At 37.0% G+C, this 14,982-nt stretch overlaps 1 protein-coding gene across 2 annotated transcripts in view; it reads left to right on the top strand.

Moving 5' to 3' along the window:
* LOC127637799 (SLIT-ROBO Rho GTPase-activating protein 1-like) overlaps positions 1-14,982 on the top strand; it is a 43,177-nt gene that overhangs the window by 19,117 nt on the left and 9,078 nt on the right. For both annotated transcript variants that reach the window (XM_052119073.1, XM_052119072.1), the window contains exons 6-15: positions 1,737-1,865; positions 9,349-9,570; positions 10,389-10,490; positions 12,325-12,522; positions 12,984-13,068; positions 13,270-13,297; positions 13,456-13,486; positions 13,587-13,647; positions 14,053-14,130; positions 14,718-14,852. In XM_052119073.1, the coding sequence (XP_051975033.1) occupies positions 1,737-1,865; positions 9,349-9,570; positions 10,389-10,490; positions 12,325-12,522; positions 12,984-13,068; positions 13,270-13,297; positions 13,456-13,486; positions 13,587-13,647; positions 14,053-14,130; positions 14,718-14,852 (1,069 nt within the window). The remainder of the gene's footprint in view (positions 1-1,736; positions 1,866-9,348; positions 9,571-10,388; positions 10,491-12,324; positions 12,523-12,983; positions 13,069-13,269; positions 13,298-13,455; positions 13,487-13,586; positions 13,648-14,052; positions 14,131-14,717; positions 14,853-14,982) is intronic.

Below are 14,982 nucleotides of genomic sequence, written 5' to 3'. Positions count from 1 at the left end.
CCAAGATGGCTGAAAAAGAGGGCAGGAAATCATTGCATAGCCTAATTTGGTACTGATCTTACTGAGCATGTTTAGTATACAATTCTTACGCATTTTGTGTTAATGAAGGATGGTGATGAAGCTTGCCAGAAAATACTACATATTTAGTTGGTTTATGAAGCGACAGGCTTGTGTGAAAAAAAAAATGTCCCATAATTTTTTGAAGCAACAAGAAACCACAAGAAATCTAAATATATAAAGCATCAATTACAAACATAATGTGTATCCATTGTTCTTAATTGTGTTTCGCTTGTGCTTAAAATACTTCCTTTGTTTGTTTGGAAATGAAAAGTGTCATAAATATGAATCTGCAGTCATGCTATTCTGACCAAAATCAATTGAACGCACATAACATAATAATTATGATTTCAGAACTCCTAAGTATGAACTTCCCTTTATTGTTTGCCATTTAACAGTCTGTTATCCAGTCCATAAATTAGATTCCTAGAATTGTAATATATATGAGTTATTGTTCTAAAAATGATGTGCAAAAGTGTATTGGTCTTGATGAAATGCTGTCCACTTGTTAAAGTTCTGAAATATTTCAGAAATTCTGCATAATGAGTGAATCATTTCCACTTTAAGCATGCCCAACCAGAAAATAAGCTATGTTTTTTAGTTGGTTATGCTTAAATGATTTGATACTTCACTATTATGTTTTACTTTTAGCATTTTTTTAGAAACCATGCTGTTGTTTTTTGTTGATTAGGATGCTTGGCTGATTTAATGCATTGTAAATGTACTACAGCATAGTGCATAAAAAAAAACCTCAAAATATGAACCCATTCCAAAACAGCATTGAACAGCATTTGCAATCAGAACAAGATATATTTATAGTACCTCAGCATATCTCTTGAGGTGTCTAGCCAAGAAGCGTGACCATTTTGCTTCTGTAAATGCAACCCATTGACAATCTTGCTCTTTTTTGGTCAAAAGATGGCTAGTGCACACAGCTTCCTGCCAGAAAACTATAGAGCGTGTCTCAATGCATAAATAAAACAGTGTAGTGTATAGCCTCTCTCTAGAAAGTTTGTCAAGTGTCTGGCAAACATTTTTTTTTTTCCATTAGAGGTATTTCAGGAACATAAAACAATGTCCCCTTGGTTCATATGCATCATACATATATACATTCATGCATACATTATTACTTTATTTCCTACATACATGCAAGCATGAATACATCAACAATTAGACTGAAATCCCAACAAATACAAATTTAAATTCATTAAATTCAAACAAGAATAAAATGAATGGCTCAGATCCTAGAAGCTGATTGGTTAATACATCGTTCATACAGCTGTGCTACATTAAATAATTAGAACTATGATGCAAAACATCTTTTCACTCAGCTGCTGTGCATTGCTATGCAAAGTCCTTAAAGAACAACTATAGGCTCTGTAAAGGTTGAAAACCCCTCCATGATATAAGGATTCTTGCTTGCTTAAATAATAATGTTGCTTTGAAAGATCTGTGTGTTTTACCAGCAGCTAAACAACTTTAATTAAAGGAGCAATTGCAAATCACAGAGACGCAGCCAAGCTTTACTGTGCTAACACACAAGCATTAGATACAAGAAAGTCGATAGTCTGTCGATAAAAACATTTTATCTTCTGGCTTGATGGAGATAGTGCACTTACTCAATACTTTGTCCTCCTTTCTCCTTCAATCCCCCGTCTTCCTCTATATTTTTTCCCCAGCGCCAAGCCAAGTACTCGGAGAACAAACTGAAGGTTATGAAGGCCCGGAATGAGTATCTATTGACTCTGGAGGCCACCAACGCCTCTCTGTTTAAATATTACATCAGCGACCTGTCGCATTTGATTGACGTGAGTATGATTTGGAACACAAATATTGTCTCTCAAGCAGACTGTGAATCCGTGGCAGGAAATTGCCACTGCATGAAGGGCATGGTGCTATGGTTTTGTTTATTTGCTTTTTTATCAAGCACATTAATGGATTATAGTCCTGGTTAATAATCACTAATTAAGGAAGCCTCCACTGCTTTTAATTAGACACAAACGCACCCTGTAACTGGGAGGATGGGAGACTAGCACATTGTGAAACAATAGCAAGAACAAAGACTATGTTTGGAATGGAAGTAGTTACTACTTACTGTGCAATATACTGTATACTGCCAACTATATATATTTAAAAATAGTATGAGAAAGAGTATGCAGTACTGTATGCACTAAAGATTTTAAACGTTAGTATGCCACACTGTTGTCACATGACCTCACGTGCATGTTTTTTAAACATTTTTATTGGGTTTTTCATTTTTGGTACATAGCATGCTGCCCCTTTAAATTAATAAATAAATGACGAATACAAAAATGCATGTAATTTTGGAGTTGTATTTAAAATATATGAATTTTAATATAAGAAAGAAAAAACAAATACATGTTTATTTCTGCTGGTTGCATCCAGGTTTTGTCTCAGAAATGAATGTGTTTATTTTGCATTTTTAATCCAATTTTGTATGAAAATGATCTTTGGCACTGCAATCAAATAATGAGTCACGGAAATATAAAAAATACCAGTTGATATGGCTTTCTATTCATTTGTCAGTCTCGAAATGGAAGGTCAAGTGAAGCATATTGCATTATGGAATACAGTATTATGTGCAGTGTGCAGCTGTACACTTCTCTTACAGTATTCAAAGTGCACAGTGTACATGCTATATACTGTAGATTTGGTACTAGTAGTATGGTAGTATGCAATTCCAAACATACAGCATACTGTATATACAATATTTATAGAATGCATATTTTGAAAATTGTAGTAGATCATCCAGATATTCCATGCACACTGAAAAAGTGCATACTGTGCACAGTATACTGTATATTCTATATAATGCAGAAAAGTACTATTAGGTTGGTAGTATTCCAATCCAAACATTACCAGAAAATCTCATGCAAGTTCTCCAGTTGTATAATGGACATTTTGGAAAATGTGTAGGCAGTGTTGTGAATAATCAAATTACAAAGTAATTAGTAACTGCAGTCTAATACTGTAGCCTTACTTTTGTAAAAATGCATTACAATTTAAATGCTTGTAATCAGATTACAGTTAATGACTTTTAGTTAAGTACATAGTGGGGCTATGCTTTTTTCTAGTATTTTATTTATGTAGAATACTTGAATTAGAGCCCCGTGAGGTGCTGTGTGTATGACATGTGTGTAACAATGAACAAGAAAGAAATATAGACTTTATTTTGAATTTGTTGAGCAAAAAAGTGTTTTAGAAAGTAACTTAAAAGTAAAGTAATTAGTAATGTGATTACTTTTTCAATGAAGTAATTAGTGAAGTAATATGATTACAATTTTAGATGAATAATTAGTCATTTGTTGTGGATTAATATTTTTAAGTAATTTACCCAACACTGTGTAGGACATCCAAGTATTCTGTACATACAGAAAAAGTGCATAATGTGCACAGTATGCATGCTATTACACATATAGCCTCAGTATTACATGTGTGTGCTGTGGTTATACAGATATCGTGCACATTTTGGCAAATTTAATAGGTCATTCAAGTTTTCTTTACATTCAGAAAATGTGCGTATTATAAATAGTATACATTCTATTAGTATACAGTGAAAAAGTAATATGCAGTTCTGAACATTGCCAGATTATCTCATGTGTTACTACACATTGTGGAAGTGTAGTAGTTTATCTGATTATTCCATGCAAACAGAAAATTTGCAAACTGTGCACAGTATACATATTATACATGCCACAAATAGAACTAGTAGTATGGTGCTATGCTATTCTGAACATAGCTAGAATGTCTTATGCATGTTCTCTGGATGTAGACTGTGCGTTTTGTAGTAGGGTATTTAGGTATCCATGCATGCTGAACATGTGCACAGTATATGTACTAAATCAGAATCAGAATGAGATTTATTGCCAAGTATGCTTACACATACAAGGAATTTGTCTTGCTGGCAGAAGCTTCCAGCTTCCATGTATGTATGTATGTATGTATGTACAAATCTGTTATATACAGATGCAAGGGAATGTATTGCCAGAAGAGGTAGGAGAGTTCATGTGATGAATAGCCAGAGCGAAAAAAAATTATTGTGTTCTGGTGCTCAGTGCTCTGAAGCGCCAGCTAGAAGGCAACAGTTCAGGAAGGTAGTGGCTTGGGTGAGTGGGGTCCAGAGTGATTTCTCCAGTCCTTTTCCTCATTCAGGAAGTGTACAGTTCGTGAAGGGAGGGCAGGGGGAAACCAATAATCCTCTCAGCAGTCAGAACTTTGTAATCTTCTGATGTCCGATTTCGTAGCTGAGCCAAACCAGACAGTTATTGAAGTGCAGTGGACAGACTCAACTGCTGAGTAGAACTGTATCATCAGCGCCTGTGGCGGGTTGAACTAACTCAACTCAACTAAACTTTATTGTCTTTAAAAGGCTTTTTGTTTTGTAGACAGCAGTATTCACACACATGTACAACATTACAACCCACACAGATTTACTTACATTATAATGAGCCATTCAAAAACATTATCACTGCAGGGATAAAAGAAGTCCTATATGTATTTGTTTTACAGAAAGTGAGTTTAAATCTCTAGCCAGAGGGAAGCAATTGAAATTCAGTAAACAGTGGGCGATTGACATCAGAAAGGACTGACTGGCCCGTAAAGTTGCGTAATATTACTTAAGTCAGTCCTTTCTATCTTACTACACATTTTTATTATTTTACGAAACTTACCGCTATTCCATACATTAAATACAATGCACTGAAGAGCTTTCTCTCTAATGACATCAGTGTTTACCTCAAAATTTTATTTGTCATCAAGTACTATACCTAAATATTTGTATTGCTTGACCTCCTCTACATCCTGTCCATTTATGAAGCAGGCACAACAGGTGCCGGATTCTTATGGAAATCGATGGACATCTCTTTTGTTCTAGATACATTGATATTTGTGGCCTGGGTAGCTCAGCAAGTAAAGATGCTAACTACCACACTTGTAGTCGCAAGTTCGAATGCTGAGTGACTCCAGTCAGGCTTCCTAAGCAACCAACTGGCTCGGTTGCTAGGGAGGGTAGAGTGGCATTGGGTAACCTCCTTGTGGTCGCTATAGTGTGGTTCTCGCTCTTGGTGGGGCACGTGGTGAGATGTTTGTGGATGCCGCAGAGAATAGAGTGAAGCCTTCAGACACACTATGTCTCCGTAGTAAAGCGCTCAACAAGCCACCTGATAAGATGCACGGATTGACTGTCTCAGACGCGGAGGCAACTGAGATTCGTCCTCTGCCACCCGGATTGAGGCGAATCACTACGCCACCATGAGGAGTTAAAGCGCATTGGGGAGGAAAGGGGAGAGACCCCCCCCACCCCCGAAAAAGAAACATTGATATTTTAAAATGAAGCATCACATCATTGAATAATATTATCTACCACTGGACCATGACTACAATCTAACTCGTTGAGGAGAGACACAATGACTGAAGTGTCTGCTAATTTAATAATGTGTCTGAGGTCTATTAGTTTAAAAAATCAACCAACCAACAAACAATTTTAAAATCATAATGAAAACTACCAATACATTTTCTTGCTAGGATATGGGGCTGAATACAATTAAAAGTGAAAGAAAAATCAATAAAAAGCAAGCATACATTATTATTTTTGTTCCTTCAAGGTGCCTCAAAACCATATTTAGCAAAGAACAAGTAGCATCTTCCACACATCTACATGGTCTGTATGCAAACTGAAAGGGTCAAGTGTTACAGTATCTCTGTCAAGGCTAAAATCTCATTCCTGACAATTTTGTCAAAAGACTTCATCAATAAAGAAGCTTTTAGTGATTTATTGAAAATAAATGAATAAATATCTAAAAGCTGCTCTGCACAGTTCCTCAGCAGTCTGCCACCAATAAGGTCAGGGCCTGGGCTCTTCTTAACATTAACCTGACTAAAACATTTCCAAACATCAGCTGTATTAATTTGAAATTGGACAGAAGTGTCTGGAATCACTGAATTCCCATTATAATCAAAAAATTCAAATGTAAAATCATGAGTGTCAAATCGAGTATAAAATAAATTAAAATCATCTGCTAGTTCATGACTGAGTTTCCCTCCTAAATCAATACTTTTAGTCTTCTGTTTTGTACCAGTGATAGACCTCACTGCATCCCAGGTTAAATGAGTTTTCCATTTATAAACAATGTCTCTACCTTTTTCTTATAACACAATTTAGCTAATTTTACTTCATTTCTCACTTGATTCTGAGCCTCTCTATACCTAATGCCATCTCCTTGTTTAAAATAAGTATTCCTTACATTAATTACATTTTTTACATGTTCAGTGATCTATGGCTTGGTATTCGGAAATACTATTTCTGTTGAATGACCAAGTCTTCACAAAATACAATTTAAGCAGTCACAGTCTCTGTGAGATTGTCCAAATCAATACATAGTAACCTGAGCATTTCCAATCGGTACAAATAAAACATCCCATCAAGCCTTGAATCGAATCATCAGACCACACAGAAACTAACCTTTTCTCTGTTTTCCCCCTTTTCAAATCAGGTTTGTAAACAGGAGCCAGGTAAACAGCATAATGGTCAGACAGGCCCAGAGGGGCTCTTAAAGACGACTTATATGCCCCTTTTATGGGCCCATAACTGAGATCCAAGTACTTTCTGCATCTAGTTTGACAGAGAGGGGATTTCTCCATTTTACAGTGATTAAAATCACAATGTTAGGTGCGTCAGGTGAAATACTCTGCAGCCGATGCACCTTTTTGTATATAATATCAGATGCATTCTTCACATTAGCCTTTGGGTGGATGCAAACAACAGAATTGAATATTTTTGGAAACGTCCGTGGCAAGTAAAAGGTACGAAGTGATACCGACAACAATTCAGTGTCAGGACTACACACAGATTCCCTCAAAATCACAGACTTGCACCAACATTCATTAACGTAAATACATAAACCTCCATCTAAGAACTTCCCAGTCACAACGTCCATCCAAGGACTTCCAAGACTCAGTCCATTCACAATTGGACACCAAAGCCCTCGATTTCGAGATCAGAGTCTAAATCATGCTCTTTGAGCCAAGTCTATTCCTTTATTCCAAGATAAATCGAACATTTGCTTGTAGATCATCCACTTTTCCTCCTCAACTTCTGTGCCCGCAAAAGATAGGTCTGACCTTATAATTTCCAAAGGCAAGTCGAGGTTTTGATCTACCACTCCATGATCAAGATCACTATATGCCATAAGAAAGTCCCAGCTGTACTAGAGACACTCTCCATTCCAACGCTGTCCTCTCTTTAAATATCCAAAGAGTAGCAAAACAGCCAAATAGCTGGCAAACCGTGCTCCAGTTGGCAAAAAGTGCTCCAGTGATTTATTGAAGATATGTGTGAAGATGTGGGCCAGCTGAGTGGCACAGGCTTTTAGACAAGTGGGTGAAACTCACTATGTTAAAAGCACCTGGACCAGGAACACCATCTGGGTCCTTTGCTTTCCTTGTCTATTATTTCTAGAAGACCCGACACACATCCTCTTCACAGATCCTAAGTGCATGTTGAGTAACAGAAAGGGGAGGAGTTGCAGGAGGTGATTATGTTTGAGTGAAGTGAAGGTCAGAGCAGGTGTGGGGTGTGAGATAGGCTTATCAAATCTACAGTAAAGCACATTCAGGTCGTCAGCCAGTTGTTGATTCCCTACAATTTTGGTGGATGGTGTCTTGTAGTTATTAATGTCTTTTAGGCCTCTCCACACTGATGCAGGGTGTTTTTCAGCTTCTTAGTGTAGCTTCTTTTAGCCACTCTAATCTCCTTTGTCAGTGTGTTTTTTGCCTGATTATACAAGATTGTATCCCCACTTCTGTAAGCCTCCTCATTAGCCTGACGAATCTGCCTGAGTTCTGCTGTAAACCATGGTTTGTCGCTGTTGAACGCTAAATGAGTCCTAGAAGGAATGCACATATCCTCACAGAAAACTGATATATGATGTTACAGTATCTGTGAGCTCGCTTGTGGAGGAATGTAAACACTGACCAGAGTAGAAAGGCTTACACTTGATAAAGATTGCTTCCAAATTAGGATAGCACATCATCTTTAACATTGTTACATCTGTACACCAACTTGATGTAAAAGCATGTTCCACCACCTCTCGTTTTCCCCATTAACTCCGCAATGTGATCCACAGCTGAAAGCCCAGCAGATGCAATGCGCTGTCTGCAATGGCTTCACTCAGCCAGGTTTCTGTGAAGCACAAGGCAGCAGATTTTGAAAAGTCCTTGTTTGTTCGTGTGAGATGTAGTTCGTCTGTTTTGTTCAGAAGAGAGCAGAGATTTTCTAGATGAATAATCGGCAGCACTGTTCGAAAGTCGTGCTGTCGGAGCTTGACCAGCGGGCTGGCTCAATTCCCTCGCTTGCATTGCATAGCGTGCTTGAACAACACAGCTGTGCCTCCAACTAAAATGTCCAGCAAACTGCCAGAATGGTCAAAAACCAGCGATTGTCTGGGTTGTGCTGCCGAATGTTCAGCAGTTCCTCCCTGGTAAAACTGATTGGAAAACAATTACTAAACACAGGACAAACAAGCGCCATCTTGTATCTTGATATAGTGCAGAAACGGTACTAGTACAATGGTAGAATGATATTCTTAACATAGCTAGATTATCTCATGTGTGTTCTCTGGTTGGATACGTCACTTTTTGCAAATAATTGGTATTATGTCATCAATCCTTATAAACAAACTGCATACTATAAATAGTATGAATACTACATTATTGTTTTTCAAAATTAGTATGTAGTATGCCATTTCAAATACATCTGAGGATTTGAAACTCAAAGAGACAAAATCTATAAAATTCCATTCAATACTAACCACATACTCACACTAAATCAAGTGTGCAGTGAGGGCAAGAGATTCCACATAGGAGCTATTCCTCACACATGCCGTCTGTGCTCCAGTGTTTGCTGTGTCTGGTGTTTTTCTCATTAGAGTTTCAGCAGGCTGAACGTGGTCAGCAGTATCTGGTCAATCGGAGCGCTGTGCTCTGTGACCTTCACAGAGGTTAAACCTGCTCACACAGAGATAAAGACAGCAGGAGTAGTGTATGTGGGTGGGTAAAAGAGAGAGAAGAAAGTGTGTGGGGGTGGGATGTGAGATACAGTAAAAGCCTGGATGAAGAGTCTTTCAAATTAACCCTGAGAACAAAAGCCGGGGAGGATAATTTGTAGATAAACGCTTGAAAGTAATGGTTTATACGTCATAATTTTTTTGAGTGACAGCTTTACACAAATCTATTCACTGTGGAAAATGAATGTGTATTCGTGTGTTTTAACAGTGTTGTGACCTTGGTTATCACGCGGGCCTGAGCAGGGCGTTGCGGACCTACTTGTCGGCAGAATACAGTTTGGAAACCTCTCGGCACGAGGGCCTGGATATTTTGGAGGGGGCCGTGGAGGGGCTGGATCCCGGCAGTGACCGGCAGCGCTTTATGGAGACTCACCCCACAGCATTCACTCCTCCGGCACGCTTCACCTTTCAACCACACTTGGGAGACCAGGTCAAATGCCACCTAGTGTCCAAACTACACAATTAGGACATACAAAATCTAGTTTAGTCTTTGCAATGGAACAAGGGACCAGGGTCAGAAATTAAGTGGGCTTTGGGGAAAAATGCTCCAGTTTCAGTTTTTTTAATTCAAAGCATTTGATGTAGTTCCAAATATTCAATTATAAGCCTATTTATAAACACTATCACATAAAATATGATTTGATGTTGATTTAATCTGATAGGAGGAAATGTATTCTGAGATTAATTATTCAGATTGAGAACTTTTATGTTAATTAATTTATATCTGCGTGTCTGAATAAAAGAATGAGAGTATTATTTTTATATGTTTAGAAAAAATGCCCTCATAAATGTAAAAAAAAAAAAAAAAAAGCCAAAAAAATGCCTCTTAAAATCAAATCCAGGTGGTAAGTATTTACATATTGTTACATATGCAATAAATACATTCTTATATGGTTATATTTTACCTAAATATATGAATTTTTCATCATGTACTCACTCTCATACTGGTCCAAACTCGGATGACTTTCTTTCCTCTAACACAAAAAGAGATGTTAGGCAGAATGTTAGTGTCAGTCACCGCTTACTTTCATTGCATCTTATTTTCCATACACGAAAGTTGAATAGTCTCCTTTTGTGTTCCATGGAAGAAAGAAAGTCCTATGGGTTTGGATCAATATGAGTAAATTATTACAGAATTTTTATTTTTTGGTGAACTTTCCCTTTAAATGACCAATTTAATATATCAAATGTAGATGATTGTTTGTTTTGATCAAAGGTTTCAGTAATAAATGTGTGTGGATGTTTTAGGTGAGTCAAATCACGGCACTACCGCAGGTGCAAGCCGAGCTCCTTCTCCGATTCCAGCAGCTGCAGTCTCGGCTCTCCACACTGAAGATCGAAAATGAGGAGGTGAGACACACACACAACACACACACAATCCCTTGCTTTTGAATGAGCACATCGGCAGCTGCTGTTTCCCCACTAGGATAAAGAATGAACTGACAACCATATACACCTTCATTTCTCCATGTATCTCTCTCCCTCATTCTTTCTCTCCATTTTATCAGGTACTACAGTATACATGCATACCAGAACTCTCCTTCACAGCGACAGGCACTAACATATTCATACATATTGTTCCCATCTTCTCTGTCCCTGTTGGAGTTGTGAGGTTGTTTATGGCTGGTTGTTGGCAGGCCAGCTGTTTCCTGCAGCTCTCAGCATGTGAATAACATTGCAGTAGTGCTGATGAATGCTCTATTAATGCAGAGAGTGTAGACTGTGCAGACAGAGGTGTACAGATGTGTGCGCATTATATTTCTATGTCCTTCCTTCTCTAGAAAGCTAAAGACCAGTTCCTGATTAGAGTATGTAAAGTGTTACAAACAGAAAAGGACCACATTATCATGTTTTTGGACATGTACCAAGGTAAAACAAAAAAAAGTTTTCCTTAAAACAGCTTGGAGTATCATTCAAATACCATGCTAAATGAAAATGTTAATCAAAAATATATAAAAGTATCATGTTACCATCTGATACCAACGCTGTACCATGGTACCACTAAACTTCTATTTCTAGATTGCCTTTGAAAGTCACTATATTTAAGATTATTGAAGAGTCTGTTTTATTAAATACATGAGACAGTTTGCACTATACAATGCTATATTGCCACATGACCTTGCAGTTTAACATGTTTGGGCTTTGAATTGTGCGATGCAATATTCTGCGCAGTGCACTCTGATTGTATACTTCACTTTCAGGCATATATAGTAGGTCAATATAGTTCATGCATAATGTATATACAAATTTGTTTAGCATATAGGAAGCTACTTCACTGCAATAAACTTCACAGCATTCTCTTACTCAATATTTTTGTCTTGTTTTTCAGTAAAATATATTTTCTGTATACAAAATGTATTTATATAATATTTTTAAATTTCTTTACATTTTTTAAAGATATATATATATATATATATATATATATATATATATATTTGAAAAAATCTGATAATTAAAATGCATTACATTCTTGTGACATAATCATTGATAAGTCAATACAAAAAGTGGCGTTAGAATACAATGTATTGTTTACTACCATATTATTGAACATAAGACAATCATTAGCATACAGTTCACAGCAATCCATTTCACAAGTGACTTTGTCAATCAGTTGGAGATTTATTATGAAGGCTTGTTTAAGGACCCGTCAATGTACAGCTGCGTCAGACAGATGCATGTGTAGCGCCTTGGGGACGTTGCATCATAAACATACGTTTTAGGTCACTGTGTCATTAAATATAGTTTAATACTTAGAACACATCTTGAGATCCCTTAGATGAGATTTGCACTCCATCAAGTGTTTTGAACAAAAGAACGTAACGCATGCTTGAGATCGATAGATAGATAGATAGATAGATAGATAGATAGATAGATAGATCGATCGATCGATCGACCGACCGACCGACCGAACCGACCGACAGACAGACAGACAGATAGATAGATAGATAGATAGATAAATAGATAGATAGATAGATATAAAAAAAGAAAGAAAAGAAAAAGAAAGAAAAGTGTTTTAGGGATGTTTAGATATTTTTAGAGGAAAACAAGACAATTTTTTTTTTATTTTTCAAATTGTCGGTATGCCAGTCTTAGGTTATCATTCAGTACCATGTCATATATCAAAGTACCATGGTATTACCAATTCAACATCTCTGTACCATTTTATTCTGTATTCCCTCTAAAGGTCAAAAAGACATCAGAAGCCACCCTCAGCACTGTCCAGGATATGGTGAACATGGAGGACTATGATGTGTCCGAGAGCTTCCAACACAGTCGCTCCACTGAGTCTGTCAAATCCAGTGTGTCAGACACTTACCTCAGCAAACCCAGCCTGGCCAAGAAACGCGCCAACCAGCAGGAAACCGAGCTCTTCTATTTCACTGTAAATGTTGACCCACACACACAATAACAGAGAGACCACTCAAACTGGATGTTTTAGAAATCCAATTTTTAAAGGGCAAGTTCAGCCAAAAATGAAACTTCTGACATTTACTTATTCTCATGTTGTTCCGAACCCATATAACTTTCTTCCGTGGAACACAAAAGGAGATTTAAAGCAGAATGAGAGCCTCAGTCACCATTCACTTTCATTGCGTCTTTTGTCCATCCATTGAAAGTGAATAGAAATGCTCCTTGCTTTAAACGTAATAGCTGATGTCCCGTACACACTGTAGATTTTTAGTGTTGTGACCAGCAGTTCAATGGACTTGTCTTAGCCTGAAGCAATGTCAGTATTTTAAAACTTAGTTAATGGCCACTGAAGGATGACCATGACTTATTAGATAATTAATTACCTGTGTAATTAGATTATTATTGACTGTCTGTGTATTTGTTTGGCTACAGAAACTAAAGGAGTATCTGGAAGGCAGCAATCTCATCGCTAAACTGCAAGCCAAACACGACATGTTGAAGAGGAGCATAGCGGAAGGTGACATAGCACTTTTCACAAAATGAAATGCTCCTGTTGTTTATCATACAATATGTATATCCATCCATCCATGCATCCATCCTCCCACATTTTCTTTCACTCTTTCCTGTTTTCCCTCTTTGTCATTTATAATAGACTATCTAATCATCAATAATAAGAGCTTGTGATAATACCCGACCAATCAAATGTCTTTGTCCACAGGATACAGAGGTGACATCATGACAACCAGGTATATCTCATCATCTAAATATCTGTGACCTTCCTTTAATGGCCTTTTTACATATACTATTCCGAATCAAAAGGTCCTCTTGCTATTTGTAAAGGTCCTCGTGACCTTTTTGAATGCTAAATCACTTGTTTCAGTTGTATTTCTCTCTTATCATTTAGCCGACGACGAAACTCTCACAGCAGACACCAGGTAACACAGACTGTGTTCAGTTTACACCTGTGTACTTACACCTTGTACTTACATGCTGTTTACAGTGTTCATGGGCTGATTTTTTATTATCTGTTTACAGGACTCTGGGAAGGCTATCCCTTTGATTGTGGAAAGCTGCATTCGCTTTATTAATCTATACGGTGAAGAATATACTGATAACCTACATATACATATATACATATTAGGTCTGTCAATTTAAAGGGATCATTTTGTGCGACTAATTATTAGTGGTTGATGATAAGTGGTTGACCATTTTCAATGGCCGATGCCAATATTTATAGAGTAGGATGGCAGAAGGCCGATATAAATGCAGATAAACATAATACGATTTAACAACAGCAAATCAGATGGACATTATATTTTGACTTCAGAATCACATTTTGTATTGTCTAAATGCTTTACTTGTCTGTTGCCACAGAAATATATATATATATATATAATCTGATATAAAATACAAATAAATAATTAGTACAGACACATGCATGTATTCACTTGTACTAAAACGTGTTTTACAATATTTTTTGTTTTTTTTTAACTTTTTTTAGGTCTGCAACATCAGGGTATTTTCAGGGTTTCGGGCTCACAGGTGGAAGTCAATGATATCAAGAACTCTTTTGAACGAGGTTTGTGGACATTTAGATATTAAACTTTTTAAACATGCTTTTCACACTCTCACTAGTTTATTTATTGGTTCAATAACAGTTTCCAAAAGTGCATACATGCAGTTTTCATACATCATTACTGGAGAATTCTGTCACATTCTTCATGAACATTTCCACCACCATCTCAAATTAAGTAGTGTTTTTAATTACAATCTGTATTGGAAATTAAGTTTTAATCCTTTTTAAATAAAATGGCAGACTCTTTTGTCTTGCTCTGGCCAGGTTCATAGTTAGCAAAAGACAAAAGTCTTTTAAATATCTTTTAGTTTTGATAAATTCACCCACTGGGACATAAAAGCGCCTGCAGTAGAAGTAACACCATATATTAAGAGGAAATAAATATTTGCGTACACTGTTTTGAACTTCAGTGGAGGGATTACAGAGTACAGACAAACACAATTAAATGTTATTAAAACTGTAATTATTTATTATTTAATGCCAACATCTTTTTAGAATCTCAGATCCTCATTCAAATGTGAAAATCACAGATTTTAATTTAAACGACCCATCGCCATGGATACACTCTTATCTTAGTGACTGTTTCCCAGGCAACGACCCCTTGACTGATGAGGAAAATAACCATGACATTAACTCTGTGGCGGGCGTGCTGAAAATGTACTTCCGTAACCTGGACAACCCGCTTTTCCCCAAGGAGAAGTTCAACGATCTCATCGCTTGTGTTCGTGAGTGCTTGTTTTCCTCTGCAGTCATATGTGTGTGTTTTCATATGTGCATGTATGTGTACAAGGAAGGATAGAGGAAGGAAAGGAAAGGTGGATGACAGAAATGGTGGTACAAGCGTTCAGGAAATGA

This window comes from Xyrauchen texanus, chromosome 45 (genome assembly GCF_025860055.1).
Source record: "Xyrauchen texanus isolate HMW12.3.18 chromosome 45, RBS_HiC_50CHRs, whole genome shotgun sequence".
Lineage (NCBI taxonomy): Eukaryota > Metazoa > Chordata > Actinopteri > Cypriniformes > Catostomidae > Xyrauchen > Xyrauchen texanus.
Note: the sequence above shows the minus strand (reverse complement) of the source record. Positions and strands in the feature narration are given on the sequence as shown.